The sequence below is a fragment of the Didymella exigua genome, assembly GCF_010094145.1.
Source record: "Didymella exigua CBS 183.55 unplaced genomic scaffold M421scaffold_5, whole genome shotgun sequence".
In the NCBI taxonomy this organism is placed as follows: Eukaryota; Fungi; Ascomycota; class Dothideomycetes; order Pleosporales; family Didymellaceae; genus Didymella; species Didymella exigua.
In genome coordinates this window covers 516,700-541,857 of record NW_022984779.1, presented here as the reverse complement: position 1 = coordinate 541,857, position 25,158 = coordinate 516,700, and the positions used below count along the sequence as shown (strand labels likewise).

Here is a 25,158-nt window from a genome sequence, read left to right as displayed (position 1 = left end):
TTAAGAGCGCGCAACTTGCCATTGTGCCAGTAGATGCAAAGTAACAATGAATAAGATGTCCTATGTACAAACTAGGTGGTATCGCCAAACTCCAGAGTCTGCTATATGGAGTGCTATTTTGATTCAATCAATGCAGCGTCAGTCGTTTCTCCTGCATGCAAACATTCAAGTGTCCTTGTTCCAGGGCAGCGCGAATGTACCTGTCCAGTCCTCGACTTCTTTCCTCAGCTCCAGAATGTCAGTGATGTCGTTGCCCTCGCCGACGTACTCCTTGAAAGCAGCAACGCTGCCGGGGTTCTTCCGGCCAGTCTCTTCGGCCTTCTTCTTCGCGTCCTTGTCTAGCTTCTGTGTGATACCAACAGCACGGTGAACAACGTCAGCGACACGCTTGAAGTCCTCGGGCTGGAAGCCACGAGTGGTCATCGCAGGTGTACCCATGCGCAGACCTCCGGGCTTGAGGGCTGACTTGTCGCCAGGAACAGTGTTCTTGTTCGACGCAACGCCAACAAGCTCAAGAACGCGCTCGACTCGCGCACCGTCGACACCGCGGTCCTTCAGGTCAACAAGCACGAGGTGGTTGTCTGTGCCACCGCTGACCAGGTTGTAGCCCAAACCGCCGTTTTCCTTCGAATCACCAAGACGCTTGGCAAACGCCTGAGCGTTCTCAAGAACCTGCTGCTGGTATTCCTTGAACTCGTTGCTCTGCGCTTGCTGGAGCGCAACAGCAAGAGCTGTGATGGTGTGGTTGTGAGGTCCTCCCTGGTGACCAGGAAAAACCGAGGAATTAATGGGTCCCTCAAGATCGTACATTTCCTTGTTGCCCTTCTTGTCGGTGCGCCTTACGCCCTTGCGGAAGAAGATCATGGCGCCTCGTGGGCCACGCAGCGACTTATGGGTTGTTGTAGTGACGATGTCTGAGTAGGGAAATGGCGAGGGGATGACACCGGCAGCGACAAGACCTGAGATGTGAGCCATATCAGAGAGGAGATATGCGCCAACTTCATCGGCGAGCTTGCGCATGCGCTCGTACTCGATCAAGCGGCTGTACGCCGATGTACCGGCCACAATGACCTTGGGCCGGTAGAGGTGTGCAAGCTCAGTCATCTTCTCATAGTCGATAAATCCGGTCTTCTCGTTCAGCCTGTACGGGAGGGTCTCGAAGTACTTCGAGATAGCGGAGATCTTCTTGCCGGGGATTTGGTAGCCGTGCGACAGGTGGCCGCCGTGAGGCAGATCGAGGGCGAGAATGCGGTCGTGGACGTTCATGACGGCGGAGTAGGCATAGAGGTTGGCAGGAGACCCGGAGAGGGCTGGACTCCGTCAGCTTTGTACTTGTTCACAGTTGAAGCTTACTGACGCTGGACGTTCACACCCCATTCCTCGGGGCTGAGGTTGAAGGCCTTGAGCGCACGCTCCTGGCAGAGACGCTCTGCCTGGTCAATGTACTCGTTTCCTCCATAGTATCGCTGGCCCGGGTACCCCTCCGAGTACTTGTCTGCAGCAGATGTGAGCTTTGTTTGTATCTGGTGGAGGGTGACACATACTCTGCATAACACTACCAAGCGCATCGAGAACAGCTTGCGATGTGAAGTTCTCAGAAGGAATCAAGTTAATGAAGTGCTTCTGGCGCTTCTTCTCCTGCAAGGTGACTATGGTAAGCTTCAATCGCATATCAAGCTTGGTGGCGTGAGCCGTACCTGCTCGATGATCTTGAAAACGGCCGGGTCGGCATCCTCGAGGTCCTGGGAGAGCACCTTCCAAATTGTTAGCCAATTACTCACTCCATACCTCTGTCAACTGCAAGTACCTTCTGCTGGGCCTCCAGCGAGGTCGCGTATCCCCGCCATTGGCGCTGCAGTATTATTATGTGGTTTGTGGCAGCTGTGCGGCGAGCGAGCTGGCTCAGAGGTGCCCTGCACAGAGATCTGAGAGACGCCATTGCTGTAGCGTGTGTACCGGGAATCGAAGGCGCGCTGCGACCTTTAAAGGACCCGAATCGATGCTGGACTCGATATCCGCAAAGGGCAAGCAGGCAATCAGCGGAGGCGGCAATGCGTGGCAGTTCGCTTATCCGGCGGAGAACAAAACTTTCCCAGCCTCGCGCCTCGTTTCTGTTCCTCACAACTAAAACCTCATGATTAAATGCTTTCAAGACAGCTCCATTCTCGCTCAGCCGGCGCAAGCTGGTTGACGCGGGTGCTGCTGAGACGCTGCGGGCATCACCACCCAAGAGCAGACGAGAGACCTTATGAATGGAATTAGTTGTGCGATGCGTTTCGCGATCCCAGCACAGGGTTCCGTCGACCTGGCGATCAACGTTGAGAGCATCAGTGACTCGCCGGCCTTTTTATCTTGTTGGCTGCTGGTTACTTACCGTTTGCGCGTAGGTAGCAACTTAATTGATTCATCTCATCTCTCAAGACTCACTATCGTGCCTTCCCTTCACCACCTTTTGCCAAGCCACCAACAGCGTCTCCAAGGCAGGAACTGAGCATGCGGCACTGCTTCAGCGTTTGTTGCCATGACGCGTGTCTGCATTCTACTTACTGGCCTGCGCCGCGTCAACGACCTCTACCATAGCGTTGCCCCCGCCGATCACGCGTCCACTACACCGCTGCGTGTGCAAACGGACTGCAATACTCAAAGATGTCTTCCAGCTCAGGCAAGGAGTCGACACCTCCTCCATTGATTCCCCTACGACAAGATAGCAGTCCTGAACTCGGCAGCCCTTCGAAGATTACTCAGTACAACAAGAAAACCGGTCGACCTATCCGTCGAAGTGCAGGGAAGATGAAGCCGGTTGCAGGGTATGTCGACTCCAGGATACTAGAAGAAGAGGACTTCATACCGTATGACTCCGACGACGAGCGTGAAGAAGATGAAGGCACACCTCGTGGCCGTAGTGAGAAGCCAAAGCGCAAGCGGAAGCGGAGTCCTTCTCCGCCATCTCCACATCTCGATCCCATTATATACAAGCCACAGCTAGATGAGTTGACGGACGATGAAACTGGTGGGGCATTCCACCGCCGCACTCCAAAGAAGCCGCCTGTCACCCTACGCTTCGATGTTCCCCTGGGCTACCACGGTCCTCTGCTCGTCAAGTTGGACCCCGCCATCTTGAATCTGGGTGACGGAGATACTACTCACTGCATGCGTCCATCGAAGGAGAGCAAAACAAACACCTCCGCGATTCCAACACCTGTCGTACCAGAACGCCGCAAAGGCTTCACCGATCTGCCTCCCGAATTACGAAACAAGGTGTATCGTCTCGCCTTCGTACGCGACAACACGTTCCAGATACCTGCCTGTCGGCCTTGGGGAAAGCGCGATCTCTGTCAGTCAGGCCAATTTCTGAGCACGTGCAAGCTTGTTCACAATGAAGGTTGCTCAATTATGTACGGCGAGAATACGTTCGCTTTCGAGAGGCATGAGAGTACTCGCGGGACATTTTACGAGCATGAGCCTAAGGAGATTGGATACCTTGACGCCCTCCAGTTCTTCAAGATGATCGGTCCGGAGAACATACAATACTTGCGAGACCTCAAAGTTGTCTTCAACGATGCTCGTCCATCCGACACTCCGCACGCAAGCTCGAATGAGGACCGCCGCTATATGACAGATGACGCCCTGATCAACATCCTACGAATCCTGCGACATGCCAAACTGCGCAAGCTGTCGCTCGCGTTCATGGGCCGCCGTCACTTGCAGAGGTCTGACGTCAAATTTCTCGGCTACCTGGAGCAAATCAAGGTGGATACACTGGAGAAGTGGGCTCAGCCGCGGTCTTACTTCTTCGAGCACAAGATCCGCTACTCGGTGTGGCACGACTTGACAGAGCAGATGGTCCGCAAGAAAAAGCTCTACGACACGGAGAAGTGAATGCCCCCAGAGCGCCGCAGATACCCCCTAGCTCATTTACACACTGTAGATTTTCATGTCGACAGTTGATGCTCTCACGACCCACCATGTTGCGATCTTTTTGTTCCATGGTCCCTCTCTCGGACGATCTGTCGAGGAGTCAATTTGTTTTACCTATCATCTTTCAGCCGAAGTTTGATGCTGGAGGTCTGCAGTCTTATTCCGTAGATCTGGCGTCAAGATTGAGCATGATCCGAGGCGACAGGGAGATGGCCTTTGCAGTGTATCACAATGGAAAGGCTCAGCACCACATACTTGTTGCGACATGTTAGCATTGATTACATAGATTATAATCAAAAGCACATCTTCGTGGCTCGTTCGTTCCGGCGTTCATAATGTTGACATGTCTTCTCGTCTCTCTAGTCTACAACGAGACTCGTCCACCACTCCGCACTCACGCAGCAATACCCCTCCTCTTCTTAAATTCTTCAATCCACGCCGCACTCTTCCTCTTCGGAACGACACTGATCCGCACCAACCCGTCGCTGACAACCATCTTGCCACTCCCCAGCACCTTACGCAGCGCCATTTTCTTCCCCACCTTGATCAGCCCGCCCGCAGCAGTCTCCATATACGCCTCCACATTTTCCACAGTGTACTCCTTCTCCTCATCCCACGGCAATGGGAATATGTACTCCAAGTGCTCCGGCAGCGTCTGGTGCTCATTGAAGGCCTTGATGAAGTCTGATTGCGAGTGTGCCGGGTAGAGGATCAGCGTCGGGTAGGAGAGTGGGGAGGAGGGGTCGAGAGGGTTCTGAAGAGCAATTCTTGCGTCTTCCAGGTCTGGGGATTCGTCACTGGTTGTGCGGACGCTGACATTGCGTGCCTTCAGGGCGAGGTCGAGGGTGGCTTTCTCGGATTTGATCCTGTCCTCGCGTGCCTTGCGGTCGGACTCGACTTTGGCGATATAGACGCTTCGCTTTTCGATCTTCTCGGCCAGGACCTGAAGAGCTGCGTTGCTGGGGTCGAGCTTGAGGCCGAATTCACAGGCGTCCTTGGCTTCGGGGAGTTTGTCGAGCGCAAGGCAGGCGCTGCTGGAGCGGAAGTAGGCTTTGATGTTGGACGGGTTGAGACGGAGAGTTGAGGCGCAGTCGTTTATGCAGGAGCGGTAGTTCTCTGAGGTTGAAGTCAGTACGGTGTTTGGCCAGGAGAGTATTGTGTGCCTCTGATCATCATTGCAGCTGGGATGCAAGATGTGCTCTTACGGAGCTAAGGTAATGCAAGCGAGGAGGTAGGGACGATGCAGATTGTTCATTGGGTGTGGTCGATATATCTCGTGGACAGTACTTGCAGCCATCTCTAGCCTCCTCGATGCATCGCTCCCAAAGGTTGGAGGCTTGCCTCTTCTAGCACAACTCAAGCGTTACTGCAGGACCGCGACTCTTGCCTGTCGAGGCAAACAATACTCGAAACGACATAACTTGAGTTGGTGACTTACTCTTTTGGAGGTTGCACAGCGCTCTGTTGACATAGCTTGCTTCCTCCACGACCTTCTCTTTCTTTGCCTCCTCTGCTTCATCAAGCTCGACCTCGATGACCTGTCCTCCCTCAACGTTTGCCTCTGGATCTGGCTTTCTCTGGGGCCCTTTCAACGCCGCTATCGCCTTGTCGTAAAATTCTTTCGCATCGTTCCATTGATTTGCTCTTGCGCAGTCGTTGCCTTGCTCCCGGAAGTTCTCTGCAACCTCGTACCTAGTTCCTTCGTACGCAAGCGCCTTCATCGCCTCAAGCAACGGGTTCTCACCACCTTCGCCGTCTGTCTCGTCTAGTGTGGTCATGAATAACGGCATTCGATTCATCTCTGCTAACACCTCTTCAGCGCTCTGTTGCTTGATCTCGGCCATGGCCGGCGGCATTTCCGGCGCGGATGTAGCCATCTCTTGTTGTGCCATGCTGTTTTGAACGACCTTGGTACAAGTCTCTATCAATTGTTGCTCGTTGCAAGCGGCGGTTGTCGCTAGTGACGTGCCTCTCGGAAAATTTGTGAATGTTCGCTTAGTCACAGCAGTGAAGTGGGGTTAGACCCTCAAAGACTGCCGTCTTACGCTTGCGCTTGCGCAATTCTCTTAGCAGCTCAGCCGACAGCAGAGCCGGGTCTCCCATGCCATCACCAACCTTGATTCAAAGTCAAAGCCGGCGGGGTAAATTGATTGGCATGTTGAACAAGGGAATGCCAGGCAACTAAACTCTCCTCTTCCGAATCTTAGGCCATGTACAGAAGATTACGACGCCGCGTGTTATTGGTACACAACTCTCTTTTTGTGTCGCAAAAGACACGAGTCGCCTGTTCATGTCAATGGAATCGAGGCCCCGTCACAAATGTGCAATACACCGTTCAGCAGGGATTGAGCGTTCATGCGTGCAGCTGCGCGTGCAGCTGCATCTGCAGGCTCCCGCTCCAGGATCTTTGAGTTTATCGATGCGACTCCCGTCACGCATTTGTGTTGATCACCTCGGTTGTGTGATCAACAGAGTATCGCGGAGGTAATCAAAAAAAGAGTCCGACATTGCAGGGGAAACTTGTGGTGGATCGCGTTGTTGACGGGTTTTGGGAACACGCGACGCCATTTCCCATCAAGACTATTTACCTGAGCCACTTTCAGAAAACGGTTTACGCCCGAGGTCGAGCCATCAAGATCTTCGGAGTAACCCGCCCCAAAGGTCGACGCCGACTCAACTCTGATCTGGCCTCCTGTACCTTGCAGACAAGGTCTCATCTAGCGCAATTGGTCTTGACACCAGGGAAGTCATCATGGCTGATATCGATGTGCACATCGAGTCCACTTCTTTGCGGCGCCGAGTAAGCACAGGCGGTACTCAGACCCCTTCGCCCGGTCCGATGCTCCAAGAGAAATCCTTTGAATGTCTCACACCCCATATGTGCCCAACAAAAGATCATTTGGGCATTTGATGCTCAATCCCAGATTGCAGGCATTCGCAATCGGTCCAGAGCAACAACTTCGAAATAGAGTTGAGACCGAACATCAAATCGCACGCTAAAGCCAACGGTACCGTGCGAAGGCAGCTTATGATGCATCGCTTGGACCGCAAACAGCTCATGCCGTCTGCCCGTGGCTTTTCGTGACGGCTTCGCTTGCGGCAGCGTGAGAGGCTGAGACCTGAAACTTCAAATCGCAGCGCATCACGGCGTGGTGACGGCGAAGATGCCTATCAGTTAATCCACAGGATCAGACTCGATGTGGCACAGTTCTGCAGATTACGTTACGGCTCGACACATGTCAGCACCTTGATTCACCTGCCGTTACTCGTTCGCAACGTGCATCGTCACGCGCCATCACACTCCTTCGTGCGCCGTTGCTGGATGGAAAGATGCTGGTATAAATTCAATGCCCTCAACCCCCTGCTCGGGTCATTTCTTTCTGTCGCGAACGTGGCCGGACTCGCAGGGCGCATGCGTGGCCAATTATGCGCGCTGAATACTCCCAAGTGGAATATCGTAAACCAATGGGGATCGCCCATTCGGCTAGCCCCTGACACAGCTCCATGCAGGGAAGCTTGTGCTCACAATGCATAAGCATGGACTCGGGCTGCAAGACAATCCGAGCAGGGCACAGAAAGGGTATATCGCCTTCATTCGCTGCTAATGGAGGTCCCGTCTCCCCAGAGGAACGTGCGGAGTTGTGCCTTCGTTCCGGAGGCGAAAGTTACTGCACGGCAGGCGATCCACGAATACCTATGCCCAGTTCGCACCTCGTTCTTTAACCTCTTCTTCCTCTCTACGCTCCGTGCAGGTGACGACACACTCGGACCCCATCCTCTCTATCCCTTATCGTTTGGGTGTCTCCTTCGTTTCTCTCTGAAAAGCACTTTGAGCTGCGTCATCACCAAGCTATCTCCTATTGCTTCTTTTACGCATATTACCAATACTATAGTAAGTTCGTTGTATTCGCTACACGAAGAAAAGAATATTGTGCCTACTCGTCGGCACACTGAAGTGTGAACGGTGTACCTCGTGCAATGTTTCAATATCGCTTTTGCAGTCCAAGGGCCATCAGTGAAATCGAAACCTTTCTTCGTGTCCATCTAACCACTGCTACAGATCATATATCTTCGATCGACACTTACACTGCAAGGCAATCACGCTCAATTGTCGTAGGATACCCCTGTCAACATCGAATTAATACCGCTGTCGCTGCTCGGGAGTTGTGGGAATCAGGGATGTATTGAATAGACATTGACCTGCACCACTCGACTGTGGTAGTGATCAGACCAGCATAGCGTGCTAGAGCATCGCAGAGCGCATACTTCCACGATGGCTACCGACTACTTTTCAGACAATGAGGCCTTTATCGTCAACCGACCTTTACCGACTCCAGCTGGCACACCGTACATGTCCTCGCGACGGAGCTCAAGACAAGGCACACCAGCGAACGAGGTTCCCAGCTCGCCGCCTCCACTTCCACCAAGTCCCTACCCCGATACGGACTATCCTGGGAATGAGACAGAGGACAATGCAGCCAACAGCGAAGCCATCTCAATACTTGACCCGCGTCGCTTCACGCCAACACTTCACGCCAACCTGGTATCTGAGATCTTGAGCCTGCGACGAGAACTTGATTCGAAGTACAAGTTCATTGAGGATACAGAGACAAACCTTCATGCCGCACGAACGGAGAATGAGTCGCTAGTGAAACAGTTGTCCTCAAGCGCGAAAGACAACCGCGTTGCGAAACGCCAACTTCAACATTTCGAAAATGAGATGCTGGCCACCCTGGAAGAGATTGCTGGCGAGCGCGACAAGCTGAAGGACATCAATGTAGATCTCAAGATAAAACTGGAAGTCGCCGAAAAGAGATCACGCAGCCAGGATGATGACTCGACCCGTGTCCATGATATGTGGGCCCGTGAGAAGGAGGTCTGGGCTGGCGAAAAACGAACGCTGGAGCGCAAAGTTCACATATCAGAAGCGCGGCTGAAGCTTTTCTTGGATGAGCTCGCCGCTCAGGAGGCAGTCCGGGAAGATGCTCGAGTCGAGAGTGAAGAAGAGGACGCAAAAGATGGTGCAGGCGCCGAAAGCGACACAGCTAGCATGCGCTCGTCGCCGCAGAGACGCTCTTCAACCCGAATCGGGCGGCACTCGAGGAACCTCAGCAACGGCAGTTACAGGAGCATTGGTCGGAACTACCGGATGTCTCTGCTAAGCAACGAGGGTCACAATCGAGGTAATGGTCTGAGCCTTGCGGATGAACTTATCTTCGACGAGGATGAAGAGTATCTGGACGAGCTGGAACTTGACTCCGACGACTTTCCCGAGCATGAGATGCGAGCGAGAAGAGTCCTAGAGTCGCGAATGTCCATGAATCCTGACGATAAGGCGAAACGCATCCTGGGACTTAACAGCGATGTTCAACACTTGAACAAGGAGACCCTTGCAACGACCGAAGAGCATGAGCCTGCTAAGTCATCGTACGAAACTTCTCATTCCGCCATTACGATCACACCCAGAGACATTACTTTGATCTTCCCACCGACGAAGCCAATCTATGTGGATACAGGCATCCAGCCCTCGCCACCCGCATCGCCGGTGCTACCCACTATGGCTGAGGCTTCTTCACAGACTGTCGACGAGACCCCTGTGCAGCCCAAGCCTGTGGAAAGCACACCGACTCATACCGAGGTGGACGCAATCCAGAGTCAAGCAAACCAGCGCAGGAAGCGCACTTCACTACTGCTAGAATCCTCAAGTCCTGCAAGGAGCGGCAGCAGCCTAACGTCATGTGCTATGACTTCCAGTGCGGTTCAAACAGTCGAGCAACCACTTAGTCCTCCACCGACACCGAAGATCGCCATACCGACCGTCGACCTGCCCGCAGCACCCGTGTCGCCCGCTTTCAAAACTGAACTGGTGTCGTCGTCGACGCAGACAGAGTTTGTTGAGGGGGTTGCACAGCAGCCGGAAATGAAACGAGCTGTTCGGCCTTCACCGATCTCCATACCATCCATCGCGATCCACGCACCAGATTCGGCACCATCTTCGCCAAAAGACGCTCGACTACCTCCGGGAACCAAGACGATCGCAACACAGACAACGAATGATCTTATTGCACCGATGCGGTCCTACGGCATGCAGACCGAACCCATTCGGGTTGACCAGCGGCCCGTCAAGCTGCCTCCTCACCTCTTGCCTTCAGCCATAACTTCCAAGCCATGCACCCCAGAGCCCAAGCAAGGAGTTTCTTCTGTTCTCAACGTCACTGAGCAACTCCCTGCTAAGTCAGCCACCCGCCAGGACCTTCTGGCGTTACTGGAGAAGGCTGCAGATAACAAGGTAGAGAACCGCTACCCTTGGAATAACGACAATGGTCCTCTGCACCGCAATCATCCGGCCGAAATTCTCAACAGACCTTTCCGGACAAGCAGCCTATTTGCTGGCTTCGACGGCCCTTCATCTGATGACGAAGACTTTGCAGACAACAGCGACGATGATTATCGTAGCCAGCCATACGTGACTCCAATGCTGTCATCACGCAATGCTAAGAGCGGCCGACCGGTCAACCCACCAACACCCGTACCAGAGGACAAGGAGCCAACACCACCTTCCAGGGTGTCTGAGGACTCTTTGCCCTCCCACCGAATCGGTTCTGAGCGTCCATCCCTCGAGAAAGCAGCAAAGATCACAAAACGCAACTCATTGGGACGCCAACCCAGTATCCGACGATCAGCCATGATCCAGTCCGGCACATCAGCACACATGAAGCCTAGCATGAGCAGTCTGGGTTCCGAAACTCACATCAAGCCGCCTTTCCCAGTACCCATGCGATCGAGCTCCCGCAACAAGCCATTGAGCAAGAGCGAAGGTTCTGGAAGTCCTACACCTGGCAATGGCAGCCCCTACGCCAGCCGTCGTATCCAAGGTACTAAGCATCAACGAAAGGACAGTCTGCGAAAGGTGCGCTCTGCGGCGCCAGTATCTCGCACTGGACGGTCACGAAGCAGGTCACCCACCATGCCTGCAACGCCCAGCATCCCTGACACAGACTCAATACCACCTCTGCCAAGCGATATTATGAGTGCAAGTGGTATGGGCCATAAATACCAGCGTTCCACAACCACTGCGTATACTGCCAATCAATCAGTCGCCAGCTCCAATTCGCAAGCAGGCGTCGTTGATGCCATCGCTGCGTCAATGATTGGTGAGTTCATGTGGAAATACGTGCGCAAGAGGAAGGCCTTCGGCGGACCCGAAACCATAGACCGTGCAGCGGAAGAGGCTGCTCTGTCTAACGGTGGTGTACGTCACAGGCGTTGGGTGTGGATCTCGCCATATGAGCGAGCCATTCTTTGGAGCAGCAAGCAGCCGACTTCAGGGTCTGCTTTGATGGGCAAGAGCGGCCGCAAGCGTAAGTGTCAAATCGAACCACTCAGGCATTCACTGACAGTTTCACAGTCATCATCCAGTCCGTTCTCGATGTCACCGATAACAGTCCGCCACCCAAAAACGAACAGCTCTTCAACCGATCGATCCTAATCTTGACACCTGCACGTGCTCTCAAGTTCACAACTGTATCGCGAGAGCGCCATTACCTATGGCTGACAGCTCTTTCCTTCTTGGCTCATTCAAGCGCGCCCATGCCTGATCTGGGCGCTATGCCTCAGCCACCACCAGTGGAGGACCTACCACAACGCTCAGGGGGCGCGATTCTTCGCCGTTCCCGTGTGCAGGACTCAGTGCGTCTCGCGAAGGGCAGGGCAAATCCCGTCATGCAGCGATACGCAGCGCAGAACGAGCCCATTGCGAGCCTACCTTCGCTTGCTGGGTATGAGGGAATGATAGAAGGATCTGCCAGTCCACCTTCCATTCCACGTGGTCCAGCTCATGGTCGCAAGAGGAGCTCAACCGGTCCTGGTGCACCACCACCCAGCATTCCCTTCCGAAGCTTTTCACACCAGCAAGTACCCTCAGTCTATTCCAATGGATCTTCCGACATGTACTCGTCCGCGCAACCTCCCTCGGTGCCTTCGTCGGTCTACAATCCTACGAATGGTGTCGTAAGCAGTCGCACATCTGAGGCTAGTACGTCAACGCGTAGCCACTTCTTCGATGCCATGGGCACCGTCCGCATGGAAGCTTTCATAGACAATGCTCTCGGTGATACAGTTCAGCGCCAGGGACTGTACGCGAAGCCTAGAGGAGCCCGCCACCGACGCAGTAGCCAGTGGAGCGATAGTGCGCGCGAGCGACCCATGCGGGCAGCAGGCCTGTACGACGATATCGACAACGATCCTTTCCGCGGTTTCTAATGGACTGAAATGTTGATCATGATACGACGTAGCACGCGACACGACTGATTGACGTCATGGTCACTCAACTCGACGCTCCTTGTACTCTCTGGACTCATTTGTTTCTCTCCTTTGTTTCCAAGAATATCCCATATCACATATCAGCGTGCATTTACTTCTACCTCATTTTCTAGCGCATTTTTTGGCGCGTCATCTACTCACCCATATCTTCTCGTCTTTCATCTTAAGGAGCTCAATCGCAAGCCTAGAAGCGACAGTGCTCACGCGCGAAGATACCTCCCCTTACCCATTCTACAACACTTATAATCTTTCTTTCCCTACCGAGTCTCATCTCCGTCAGACCTTTTCGATACCCAAGGTGTTATTTAGTTTACTACTGCCGAATAGCAGTCGCGACTCGATGTCCAGCCATCAGAGCGCGGCACAAATACCATCATAGTGCCACGCTACATCATCGGACGTTCGTTGACTGCGACCTGACTTTCCCTTGGTCATTCCAGCTCTTTCACTTTGACTCGTGCATACGACTCATCCATTCTCTGTCTGCTTCCGACTTGCACAGGTATGCAATTGGGGCAGAACGGTAGCGAAAATCTCGGATCTTTGCCTGCACGTACTAGCAAGCCTACTGGAAAAGTAGTCCTGCGCCTTACACAGGTCTACTCAATGTTAGTTCTCTCAACTTCATTGTCCTTCGCAATATAATCTAACTGACTAATTGCAAACTCTGTAAGGGGATCTTCTGTATCCCAACTGGCATATGTGACCATATCTTGCAGCACCGGAAGATAGGTAGCAGAGCGCAAGGCTTGCACCCGGTCAGCTGTGCTCTTGATATTCTCAATCGAATACCTGACAAGATCGTGAATACCGCACGAGCGAGCGAGCAATTGCACATGCATGTTCAGGAAGAAATAACTTTCAACTTCAGTGAAGTCTCCTTCAATCGCTGTCACTCGTTGCATGCTTGTGATATTGGAACTCAACAGGGACTAGTGAGGTATATGGAATATAAGAGTCCGACATTTTTCGCAACTCCATCTTGCTGCTACAACTATCGGCACATCAAATCTGCACCTGTACTCGAAATTTGAGAGAAGCTGATCAGCACTCACAATGCCAGGTAACGGCTCCTCCTACATATGGAAGTTTACACCTCCCTATTGGCCTTCCTCTGTGAATGCACAAGGGCAGGGCGCAGCACACCGGAGGAACCAACACAACCCACACAACGGCTGTCGGCTTGGCTACATTGAGCAAGTTCGAAGACCTCACGATTGTCCAGACTGTTACGATCTGTGCGACACAGATGAAACGATGGACACATTGTTGCAGCGCAGCAAAAGACCATTACAAACTGGATTGAGGAGCATTGCCAGAACTGCACATCTTATTGAGAAACAGTGTAGACAATTGAGAGTGCTAGACTTGAAGCGAAACCCACACTCTTATTCGATCTGAGCAGTAGGGATTACCTTTGGTCGAGATTGGTCAACAGTTAGGAGGCAGGATCGACTGGCTTCGTTCGACTTTGCGCTAGAGCTACCGTACCGTGTCCGTGCACCGAACGCCCGGAGTCACCGAACGCCCGCTCCGAGCCTATACGGCCATCACAAATTTGAGGCTGTAGAGCCACATACAATAGCTATTATCACGAGATATTTTGGTGGATTTATCTATAGACCTAAGCAATAAAGTTTCTAAAACAAAGTTACTAATATTTAGTGGCAGTGCAGCTGTCGGATTCTCGTACTGTGAGCCAGAGTATGTGCTTAACGAGATCTTAGGTGGTATGATGATTTATTGATGATCGTGGCGATGGTCTCTCTCGTCGTCCGCGTCGTGCTGACCGCTACAGGATTGAAGGGGGGGGGGAATTAGCGCTGTTCGCGGCCGCCTGTGTGCGGGCCAATCAGGAGTTGCCAGGTCTCGCTTAATCGACCTGGCAACTGCTGATTGGCTGCGCGACAGGTCCCTGCTCGATTGCGCAGATCCGACCTCTCGCCGCTCGCTCTTATCTGACAGCAGCCGCTGCGTGTGGTGATAGTTGGGCGTGGTAGAGGAGGCGTTGCAGGCTTCTTAATAACTAACAGGCCTTAACTATTGTGAAGGTGTGTTATAAGCTCCTTTAAGTCCGCTGTTGAGAGAGGCTTGAAAATCACCACATCAAACAGCTGAAGTGTGTTGGTGGAGTAAGGAGGAAGGACAACTAGGAGTATCCTATGCAGTAGTCTGGCTAAAGGCCAATAAAGGATATCTACTTCCTAACCACTTTTGCTAAAAAGCATGCACAAGTTAACTAGACGTCTAATTAACTGCGTAGATAATATATATCTAGCTTAAGCCAAGCCGGCTAAGCTGATGTAACTGGCTAGCTCTAGCTCTTCTTTAGCTTTAGAGTCTAGACCGTTACACTCTTCACTATGCATACTAAGTATCTTATTAGCTATAACGTAGATTATCACTGAGCCGGCCATATCACCAAACCAGCCACTTTCTCTTAGCACAACCACCTTTTACCCTAACACAACATGCCTTAACAACAACAACTTCAGAATACTACTAGAGAAGGCAGAGTTATCCTTGCTATCTAGGCCTTCTATGCTAGCTAATTTCGCAGTATCTGCAGCGCTGCTAGAGCGTTGAACGTACCTTATTAGCAGGTCTCTAATTGCCTTCACAATATCACGTTTTAACTAGACATACGCGCTAATTACTAGAAACTTACTATACTAGAGAAGCAGATAATTGTCTAGTATATACTTAACCTTAATTTGTAAGGATTTGCGCCCCAGCTATGTAAGGTGGCAGATATGGCTAATAAGATACTTAGTGTGCGTAGTGAAGAGCCTGTTAGCAAACTATAGGCTAGCAGGCTTGTGACGCGTTTAGACGAGCTTAAAATAGCCTTTAATTAAGCTAAGGATAGACAGAGGATACTACAGGAAGATCCTAAGATAATTAGCGCGTAGTTTAAGCTAGTAGAGGATACTTAAGTTAAGTATAGTGTTTGTAATAATAACGTGCATAACTTTAATAAAACTAGGTTCTAGATAGGCGTTGCTTTGTCTTTAAAGGTTGTAACAGGCTTAGAGAGACGTGCTCAGCCAGAGCTTGTTCAGCCAGGTGATTGCGAGTGGGTTACTGTTATCCAGAGCATCTGCGCCGCTAGGTATGCAACCCCGCCTTTCATTATCTACAAAGGACGCGTCCACATCTCTGCCTAGTATAAGGAGACAGATATACCCTACAATTAGAAGCTCTTAGTCTCTAAGAACAGTTAGACAAATAACATGCTTAGCCTTAAGTAGTTAAAGCACTTTAACACGCATACAAAGACGCGTTAGGTAGGAGTGTACAGGCTACTTATCTTAGACAGCTATAAGAGCTATCTTAACTAGGAGTTTAAGGACTATTGCCTAGAGAACTAAATCCTTACTCTCTGCATACTACCTTACTTATTACACATCCTCTAGCTACTTAATATAGTCTGTTTCTTGCTATTAAAGCATAAGTACTCCTAATATATTTAAGACTTAGCACGCTAATGTATCTTCTATATTAATAAGGAAGGCTTCCTACTAGCCTTTAGGGACACATTCCTTAATATATTTATAAAGGTTAACTACTAAAAGGCCTTTAAGGCATTAGGGCTTATTCCTACTAATATGTAGGTAGTGTTAGATTACCTTAAAGTGCAGCTGCATACCCTACTAGTAGTACCTCTACCTAAAACGCTGTGGCAATCTAAGACGCTAAGCAATACACACAAGTTTAGGTCTTAATCTAAGCTTGTAAGCAACTCCTTCTAACAATTGCTAAGTGTAGCGCAAGAGGGGTTCTTAAAGCTTGTAAAAGGGGCTAAAGAGATGCTACATAAAAACATCCTTATCAAGGCCTGTGTGCAAGAGCTTGAAGAGTAATTAGCAGTAATAACTAAGAGAAAATCGCGTAAGAGAAAGCAGATTCAGCATGGTGGCACACTTGAGTATGGCCCAGCAGCATCGCGGGTAGCTGCTGAGGCGTGTGTAGCAGCTCAGCCATCTAAGAAGACTTAGGGTGGAGGTGGTCAACTAGGAGCTTAGTCAACTGTTTAGCGCTGTAGGAACTGTAGCAAAACTAGACACAACGCATAAACATGCTAGGAGGGTATAGAAATATCTTCTAAATCTAATGTAAGCATGTAGTATGCTAGGTCACTGTTTAATAGCAAGTAGTTGTAGTTGCAGTAACTTGTGTTAGTCATGCCAAGAGAAAATGGCTGGTTCGGTGATATGGCCGGCTCGGTGATAATCTACGTTATCTGCCACCTAGGCTGGCGGATGGGTAGGGTATGCTTTTTTACGTTTTGGCTTATAGCTTCTTAACTAGCAGAGATACGCTTACATAATCTATTATTTGATAGAAGCGCCTAGTATTGCGCCTTCTAATAAAAAAAGAATTAGCTCATTCCGCCTAGTATTAGCTGAGTTATCAACACTACCTAGCAAAGTATACCTATTAATAGGTATGCTCGCTAGGTACCCCCCCTTTTTTAACCTTTTCTAGCCTCTAGCTTGTGCAGTTTAATAGTTATAACAAAACCCTCTACTACAGAAATGTAGAGGTAGTTTTTCTCTTTCTTTTAAGCCCTATTTTGCTAGAATCCATGTATTATTGATAAGGTTTTGGGGGGTACCCACGAAGGACGTTGGAGTATACCCATTCCGCCAGCCTACTGCCACCTTACATAGCTAGGGCGCAAATCCTTATAAATTAAGGTTAAGTATATACTAGACAATTGTCTACTCCTCTAGTATAGTAAGTTTCTAGCAATTAGCACATAACGTAGATTATCACCGAGCCAGCCATATCACCGAACTAGCCATTTTCTCTTAGCACAACTAACACAAGTTACTACAACTACAACTACTTGCTATTAAATAGTGACCTAGTATACTGCATACTTGCATTAGATTTAGAAGATATTTCTGCACCCTCCTAGCATGTTCATGCGTTGTGTCCAGTCTTGCTGCAGTTCCTACAGCGCTGAACAGTTAACTGAGCTCCTAGTTGACCACCTCCACCCTAAGTCTTCTTAGATAGCTGAGCTGCTACACACGCCTTAGCAGCTACCCGCGATGCTGCTGGGCCATACTCAAGTGTGCCACTATGCTGAATCTGCTTTCTCTTACGCGATTTTCTCTTAGTTATTACTGCTAATTGCTCTTCAAGCTCTTGCACGTAGGCCTTAATAAGGATATTTTTGTGCAGCATCTCTTTAGCCCCTTTTACAAGCTTTAAGAACCCCTCTTACACTGCACTTAGTAATTATTAGAAGGAGTTGCTTACAAGCTTAGATTAAGACCTAAACTTATGTGTATTGCTTAGTGTCTTAGATTGCTACAGTGTTTTAGGTAGAGGTACTGCTAGTAGGGTATGTAGCTGCACTTTAAGGCAATCTAACACTACCTGCATGTTAGTAGGAACAAGCCCTAATACCTTAAAGGCCTTTTAGTAGTTAACCTTTATAAACACATTAAGGAACATATCCCTAAAGGCTAGTAGGAAGCCTTCCTTGTTAATGTAGAAGATGTGTTAGTGTGCTAAGTCTTAAATATATTAGGAGTACTTACGCTTTAATAGCAAGAAATAGACTATGTTAAGTAGCTAGAGGATGTGTAATAAGTAAGGTAGTATATAGAGAGTAAGGATTTAGTTCTCTAGGTAATAGTCCTTAAACTCCTAGTTAAGATAGCTCTTATAGCTATCTAAGATAAGCAACCTATACACTCCTACCTAACATATCTTTATATGCGTGTTAAAGTGCTTTAACTACTTAAGGCTAAGTGTGTTATTTATCTAACTATTCTTAGAGACTAAGAGCTTCTAATTATAGGGTATATCTGTCTCCTTATACTAGGCAGAGATGTAGACGCGTCCTTTGTAGATGATGAAAGGCGGGGTTGCATACCCAGCGGCGCAGATGCTCTAGATAACGGTAACCCACTCGCGATCACCTGGCTGAACAAGCTCTGGCTGAGCACGTCTCTCTAAGCCTGTTACAACCTTTAAAGACAAAGCAACGCCTATCTAGAACCTAGTTTTATTAAAGTTATGCATGTTGTTGTTGCAAATGCTATACTTAAGTTAAGTATCCTCTACTAGCTTAAACTACGTGCTAATTATCTTAGGATCTTCCTGTAGTATCCTCTGTCTATCCTTAGCTTAATTAAAGGCTATTTTAAGCTTGTCTAAATGTGTTATAAGCCTGCTAGCCTATAGTTTGCTAACAGGCTCTTTACTACGCACACTAAGTATCTTATTAGCTATATCTGCCACCTTACATAGCTAGGGTGCAAATCCTTGCGAATTAAGGTTAAGTATATACTAGACAATTATCTGCTTCTCTAGTATAGTAAGTTTCTAGCAATTAGTGTGTATGTCTAGTTAAAACGTGATATTGCAAAGGCAATTAGAGACCTACTAATAAGGTACGTTCAACGCTCTAGCAGCGCTGCAGATACTGCGAAATTGGCCAGCATAGAAGGCCTAGATAGCAAGGATAACTCTGCCTTCTCTAGTAGTATTCTGAAGTTGTTGTTGTTAAGGCATGTTGTGTTAGGGTAAAAGGTGGTCGTGCCAAGAGAAAGTGGCTGGTTTGGTGATATGGCTGGCTCGGTGATAATCTACGTTAAGTGTGTTATTTATCTAACTATTCTTAGAGACTAAGAGCTTCTAATTATAGGGTATATTTGTCTCCTTATACTAGGTAGAGATGTGGACGCGTCCTTTGTAGATAATAAAAGGCAGGGTTGCATACCTAGCGGCGCAGATGCTCTAGATAACAGTAACCTACTCGCGATCGCCTGGCTGAACAAGCTCTGGCTGAGCATGTCTCTCTAAGCCTGTGACAACCTTTAAAGACAAAGCAATGCCTATCTACATCGGGAAAAGTTTTTCCATTGTCGAAATCAGGAAATCGTGGCATTGTACTGTAGGCAACAGTAGGACTTGTAGGCCTACAACAGTCATTCAATGTGCATTCAATGTCCAGCCAATTTTAAGCTCCAAGCTCTAGCGCTCGCGATCTTGTAGATTGGAGATATAATAGGACTTGGTCTGCTGCGTCGTGATGAACAGGTCCTGGATTTGTGAGATGGCGGGCTAGTCGGGACGTTGCAAATGCAATATCAGGCCTTGTAGTGACAGCTGCGAAGAGTAGTGATCCAATCTTGCGCTAGTACTTGTTGATCTCTGTTGGTGTGGCCAGTCCAGTCCTTGGCTGAAGCTCGAGTGCAGCCATTGGCGTGTCATGCCGAATGTTTGTCTTGTCTGCTAGTCGACTTATCTTGTCTGCATAGGCCGCCTGCGATAGCTGGATTTTGTGATTTGTTCGGTCTCGTATAATTTCCATGCCGAGAAACCATTGAAGATCACTTCCTCTAGTAAAAGTGTACTTGTCCTGCAAGCGTTTGATTGCTTGTTGTGCTTCTTGTTCTTTCCCCTTATAGTACGCGAGTATGATATCGTCAACGTAGAAGAATATAATAATCCCATCCTTCACAAGGCAGCACGGCTCGCGGGGCACCGTTTGGAAACCTATTGCCTTGAGCGTAGTCGTGAATTCTTTCTGCCAGAGAAGGGGTGATATCTGAAGGCCGTAGAGTGCCTTGTTTACTTGCAATATGGTTCCAGGCTTTTGGTAGCCCCGAGGCATTCTCATGTACACTTCTCAGTCCATAGTTGCGTGAACAAACGCGTTTGTAACGTCGTATTGCTTAAGCTCTATATCATAGTGAGCTGCTATTGCCATCATCATCCGGAACGACTGGCTGGCGAGCGTGGCTGCGTAAGTGTCTTGCGAGGTAATGTTGCGTTGCTGATCTCCTAGGACTACTAGTCGCGCCTTACATTTCAACAAGCGGTGGTGCTTATCTAGCTTGTAGGTGTATACCCACATACAGTCAAGGATCTGTTGTCCTGTCAGTTTGATTCTCTTCAGTGGTATTTCTGACCATGATTTCATTTCTTGGTGGCTTGCAAGGTGTACTCGCTCGGCCTCTTAGAACATTTCGCCCATTGGGTGATCCTCAAGCTTGTTTCGGCACGTTGGCAGTGGAGGAAGCTGACTTCGGTGGGGCTTCAAGCCTTTGGCGAGCATTCTCATCACCTTAGCCTTGTCCATAGCTTCTCCTCTGTATTTCCCAACACGGCCGGCTTGGGCCCCTGCCATAAAGGCTGCTGCCCAGGGTATGGTTGTTGGGGACGCTTGTTGCGTCAGACCTGATTGGTCTCCAGCCATCAACCGTGCAAGTAGAGCAACGGGAGGCGGTGTTGATGGAGGCGTCGGGTAGTTATCCCTGATCTTCCTTCCTTGATAGTAGCCTGGTGGGTCTGCATCGTCCTGTTGTTCTGGCGAATCTGCAGTGGCTTCGTCCTCATAAAAGGAGTCCGTTTGATATGGTGGAGCAAGTGATGGTAGCTCGATGGTCCTAACGTGCGTCGCTATCTCTTCAAGTGTGCTGTGCATCAGGTTGTCCATGAGGTCCTCAGTTGTTCCATTAAAGATTAATTCTTTGTCAAAGACGACGTCTCGGGTGCTGATAACTTTGCCAAGGGAGGGTATCCATATTTGATAGATGTTTGAGGATTGGTACCCAACTAGGTAGCCAATCCATGCCTTTGGATTGAGGCGTTGTAGGCGTGATTTGCCACGGTGTGTGTCATCCGTCATAGCGAAGGCCTTACACCCATAAGACTTTAGGTGCGCAAGGTTTAGTTTTTAGAGAGATGTGACTACTCCATTACTGAAGGCAACTCGCGTGAAGAATATCTCGTATGGTGTTTTCCAGTTGTTTGTGTAGTTTAGTGTTCGATTGTAGAGGTATACAGCGGCTCTCGTGATTTTAGGCCACAGTTCCCAGGATAGGTTGGCATCAAGTCGCATTGCGCGAGCTTTTTCTTTGTTCACACCCCCCTGAGCGTTCGGCGCCTCCGTTCTGTGCTTGTGTATCCAGCGCGGAGGGCTCTACAATTATACCTTAGGTTGCCAACCACCTCTGGACTTCTAGTTTGACCGTAGTGATTTCGTTATCTGCCTCAACGGTCTTTACAGCGATGTTGTAGTGGTTCTTAAGGAACAAGGTAAATATTGAAAGTGCCTTAATAATTGACTTTGCAGTGCGGTGGTCCGTGAAATAGAGGTCCCATTGCATGCCTGAAAACTTGTCAGTAATCAGCATTTGGCTCTTTTCTTTTGTAAGTCCTTAGACTTCGTAAGTATGGAAGTCAATGGCGAGCCTTTCTCCAGGTCCCTCGTCGTTTGTTCTCGGGGCGCAGCTTATCTGCCGTCTTGATTTTGCCCTTCCACAGGAGTTGCACTCCACAGTGGTGATGCCTTTGATGCGCACCCCCTCAGATTGCTGTACTAGGTGTTCAACCGCAGACGGTCCCAGGTGGCCTAGTCTCTTGTGCCACAGTATAGCCGAGGCCTTTTGTGGTCCCTTCTTGTTCCTTGAGGTTATTGTGTGTGTGTGGTAAGAAGCAGGTGCCAGCGCGTTATATTCTAGCACCCATTGTCCAAACATTTCAGTTATAGTCCCGATTATTCTATTCTCTAATCCCCAAAGGTTGGTTGGATTGGCTTGTGTGTCCCACCAGATTCCCCTTTGTCGGAGTAGTCGGAACGAGACTAAGTTGCATAGCAGGTCTGGGCATATTGCTACGTCCTGCAGGACCACTGTAGTTGTTGTAGTCCCATGCCTTAAGGTCAGGTGTATAGTTCCATAACCTTTAATCCACACCTTGGAGTTTCCAGCCCATATGTAATCTCCGGGCAATGGTGGTCGAAACCCGTAGATGCGGTCAGGGTCATTTGTGATGTGACACGTTGTGCCTGAGTCAAGTATAAAGGACTTCCGCAGTGGATAGTCTGCAGCGCTTTGATTGCTTGTTGCTGCATTGAAGGATGCCTTGATGATGGCAATTCTCCGGCCCTAGAGTCATTCTTCTCTGATCTCGGGCGTTGGAGGTGTTGGAGTGTGTGACTGTTTGATCACTTGTGGGGTTCTTGACCGGGTCATACTCTGGCCGCGGAGAAGCCCTTGAAATGATACGTCATGTTGGCGCTTAAATTCTATGAGCTCGTTAATAGTCTCATTTGGTTTCCACCATTCGGGCGCCTTGTCTGGATTGACATAATAGCAGTCCCGTATGTTATGGCGTTGTCCACATGCAGGGCATTTTGCTCCCCCAGTGGTAGCAGGTCCTTGATCTGAAGGCCGCTTAAGCGTGGTGGTTTTCCTACCCGCTGTACGTTGATTACGGGGTCTGCCCCAGTTGCCAGATGATGCGCTTTCAGCATGTCGGGCGTCCCCTTCATTGCTCTGGGAGGTTGCACCCCCTTCAGCGAGAAACGATGCATCATCAGCCATAAAGGCCTTGTGTTTCCCTGATCTAAGAAGATAATGCATCATCATGTGTTCTCGGAAGCGTTTCATCATCTCCTTCCGGCTCATGCCAGTTGCAAATCTACCATTGTCCTGAAAGTTTGTGGACCATATGGGCGCAACTTTGTTCACGGCTGCCAGGAAGTCTTTTGTGATCACGTTTAATTGTGATAGTTCGGCGACTCGATATGTCTCCGCCTCTGTAGCTGCCTGGTCATACTCGGCTAGCCACGTGTCCCATTGTGACGCGCTTCTCATCGGCTTGAGGGCCAAGAGGTATCGGTCTCGGGCTCGTTCTTGTTCGATTTGTTCGTCGACTCCGACTGTCAATTGTAAGTCAGTAATCCATTGTTTGAGTGATTTGTCTGGCAAGCAACATGTGCGCAGCAGATGCGGGGACACTGTTGATTGGATGAATGCGACAATTTGTTGCATGCTTGATCGCTCCTTCTTATATTCATGGCGATCGCTCTTGTATTGTTCAAGCAGGATCTTATAGTATTCAAGATCTTCCTTAAACGCTTTTTGTCCTCCTGTTGAGAGTTCGGTCGGTTTCGTCGGTACGTCGATGTTTACAGCTGGCGCGTAGTCCACAACGCTCGGAGCTCGTACGGCGATTGGTTTTGGTATTTCTAGGGCTGTAGACTTGGGGTTGATCTTGTCCCAGACTTTATAGACGACGCATCTGGCCTGCAGTTGCGTGATCCATCCGGTGTAGTCGGTGTGATCCCTTAACGTTACCGTAGGATCGCGGTGGGTTGATTGTGCCATTTTGTATCGTTTGCGGCAGTGAGACTCTTAATTGTCAGATATAATGATTAAAAAGATAGATGATGTAATATGTTGATATTGATGATTCTCTTGTTGTCCCAACCGCGTACGGCCGGTTCTATGTTCTCTGCTAGTGTGCCAAGCTTGGTGGTCCCTGCTCGATTGTACAGATCCGACCTCACCGAAGCTCGTTCTATCTGACAACTACCTACTCCTTAGTAGTAGTTAGATTCTGTGAATTAGCTATAGTATTAACGCGTGAAGGTTATCTAGTAAGTTAGTTATGTAGAGTTGTTTAGGGCGCGTTGTAGAGAGCTGCAGCGCGTCTTACTAAGAGATTAGGGTCTTATTAAAGAGCTAGTAACGTGCTTCACAAGCGAGCGGCGCACCCAAGCGAGCGGCGCACTTTCTCCAGCGCAGCGCACGCACCGCGACGTAGTGCAACACCATCACAAATTCCTATAATATACGTAACAGGATAATATTATTCATAAGCATCGCTATTATCTACATCCTCTATTTCTACCTTGCAGGTGCAGGAGTTATGCCTAATCTTGCTGCAACAGCCGCAGCGCCTCTCTGCGCGCACCCTCTTTGCAGGCGTCTTGCTGTCCTTACAACTACCACCCTCCTTTTTAGCAATTAAGTTAGATACCTTACTAACTGTTAGGGTCTCCTCTGCGTGTACGTACTGCCTCTTACAGGTCTTGCGCTTTGTAAGCGTGTTAACAGCGTCTCAAAGGCAGCCTATTTCCTCCTGCACTAACACTATATTATGAGCTATCTGCTGAGCGCCTTTACTTAGCTGCTTAACCTGCTCATCTAATGAACTTGCTAGAGACCCCTGATAGTTTTGTATGCAATTTCGAATCAGCGTGGATTGCGCCTCTATCTCGCGGGCGTTGCGCGGTGTTTGCGCCTCCCAGGCGACAGTGCCTGGTGCAGGTGGCGTTGGCGTGCGCAGCTGTACATCAAGCTTCAATAACACAACCTCAGGGTCATGCAGGACTAGTCCAGCGCCTCGAAACCCTGCGCGAATGTTCTCTGGTGTAAACGTCTTCTCAAAAGCTGCTTTAAAGGCTAGGAGGAAGGTTTCTTTGTTAATATAGTAGATGTGGCTGCGTGCCAAGAGCGAGATCCTGTCGCCGTAGTGGCGCTTTAACAGCAAGTAGGGGACAACGTCAAGAGGCTGCAGGATGTGTGATGAGTGTGGTGGCATGCAGAGAGTGATAATCTTGTTCTCCTTGCAGTAGTCCTGGAATTCTATCAAGCAGTGGCTCTCATGACCGTCAATAATGAGCAGCCTATACGCCCCAGCAGAGGACGCCTTTGTATGGACGTCGAAATGCTTGAGCCACGCCAGCGCGACGTTGTTATTAGTCCAGCCAGTAGGAGAGACTGTGACAACCCAGTTGCGAGGTAGACTAGTAAACTAGGAGGAGATAAGGACCTTGCCTGCAAAGATAAGGAAGGGTAGGATTATGTGCCCTGTTGCAGCAACACCTTATACTAGGGTAACCTACTTACAATTGCTAGGTTGTAGTTTCTTCTGTTTCCTAGGTTTCTCTAAGCCTGTAACAACAAGCTAAGAGGATATCTTGCCTATTATAAAGCTAGACTTATTAAAGTTCTAGGTGTCCTTATCTATAATACTATACTTCGCCTTTGTCAATTGAACTAGGCTAAACCATGGCTAGATAATCGCTAGGTCCTCGCAGGCAGCTCGCTGGCGATCATACGGACGGCTCCATCGCGTTCGCAGCTCTGGTGTACGCTT

General features: G+C 49.5%; 5 protein-coding genes across 5 annotated transcripts; 2 read left to right on the top strand and 3 right to left on the bottom strand.

Moving 5' to 3' along the window:
- Positions 1 to 7: 7 nt before the first annotated feature.
- On the bottom strand, positions 8 to 2,035 carry M421DRAFT_417455 (SHMT-domain-containing protein). Its single transcript, XM_033591471.1, has 5 exons — positions 1,808 to 2,035; positions 1,698 to 1,754; positions 1,545 to 1,638; positions 1,358 to 1,495; positions 8 to 1,310 (listed from the first exon to the last, which is right to left on the bottom strand). Exons 1-5 carry the CDS (start codon positions 1,937 to 1,939, stop codon positions 166 to 168), a joined length of 1,566 nt encoding a protein of 521 aa, XP_033451937.1. The 5' UTR covers positions 1,940 to 2,035; the 3' UTR covers positions 8 to 165.
- A 453-nt stretch (positions 2,036 to 2,488) lies between these two features.
- Positions 2,489 to 4,163, top strand: M421DRAFT_417454 (uncharacterized protein). The gene has a single exon (XM_033591470.1). The coding sequence runs from the start codon at positions 2,647 to 2,649 to the stop codon at positions 3,877 to 3,879; it is 1,233 nt and encodes a 410-aa protein (XP_033451936.1). The 5' UTR covers positions 2,489 to 2,646; the 3' UTR covers positions 3,880 to 4,163.
- A 15-nt stretch (positions 4,164 to 4,178) lies between these two features.
- M421DRAFT_417453 (tetratricopeptide repeat protein 4) lies at positions 4,179 to 5,852 on the bottom strand. The gene is made up of 2 exons (XM_033591469.1): positions 5,357 to 5,852; positions 4,179 to 5,034 (listed from the first exon to the last, which is right to left on the bottom strand). The coding sequence occupies exons 1-2, from the start codon at positions 5,808 to 5,810 to the stop codon at positions 4,313 to 4,315; spliced, it is 1,176 nt and encodes a 391-aa protein (XP_033451935.1). The 5' UTR covers positions 5,811 to 5,852; the 3' UTR covers positions 4,179 to 4,312.
- Positions 5,853 to 8,191: 2,339 nt separating this feature from the next.
- On the top strand, positions 8,192 to 12,180 carry M421DRAFT_2327 (uncharacterized protein; the record flags this gene model as incomplete). Its single annotated transcript, XM_033588415.1, has 2 exons — positions 8,192 to 11,279; positions 11,327 to 12,180. 2 exons carry the CDS (start codon positions 8,192 to 8,194, stop codon positions 12,178 to 12,180), a joined length of 3,942 nt encoding a protein of 1,313 aa, XP_033451934.1.
- Positions 12,181 to 22,163: 9,983 nt separating this feature from the next.
- On the bottom strand, positions 22,164 to 23,381 carry M421DRAFT_56195 (uncharacterized protein; the record flags this gene model as incomplete). Its single annotated transcript, XM_033595377.1, has 1 exon — positions 22,164 to 23,381. The coding sequence occupies one exon, from the start codon at positions 23,379 to 23,381 to the stop codon at positions 22,164 to 22,166; it is 1,218 nt and encodes a 405-aa protein (XP_033451933.1).
- Between the last annotated feature and the right edge of the window lie 1,777 nt (positions 23,382 to 25,158).

What these genes read in the sequence shown, in the direction of transcription:
- M421DRAFT_417453 (XM_033591469.1), bottom strand. Translation starts at nt 5,810, where the DNA reads ATGGCACAACAAGAGATGGCTACATCCGCGCCGGAAATGCCGCCGGCC. An exon ending in GCTGTGCAACCTCCAAAAGA is followed by an intron (nt 5,035 to 5,356) that starts GTAAGTCACCAA and finishes CTTCAACCTCAG; the next exon opens with AGAACTACCGCTCCTGCATA.
- M421DRAFT_417454 (XM_033591470.1), top strand. Translation starts at nt 2,647, where the DNA reads ATGTCTTCCAGCTCAGGCAAGGAGTCGACACCTCCTCCATTGATTCCC.
- M421DRAFT_417455 (XM_033591471.1), bottom strand. Translation starts at nt 1,939, where the DNA reads ATGGCGTCTCTCAGATCTCTGTGCAGGGCACCTCTGAGCCAGCTCGCT. An exon ending in CGCTGGAGGCCCAGCAGAAG is followed by an intron (nt 1,755 to 1,807) that starts GTACTTGCAGTT and finishes ACAATTTGGAAG; the next exon opens with GTGCTCTCCCAGGACCTCGA. An exon ending in TTTTCAAGATCATCGAGCAG is followed by an intron (nt 1,639 to 1,697) that starts GTACGGCTCACG and finishes GTCACCTTGCAG; the next exon opens with GAGAAGAAGCGCCAGAAGCA.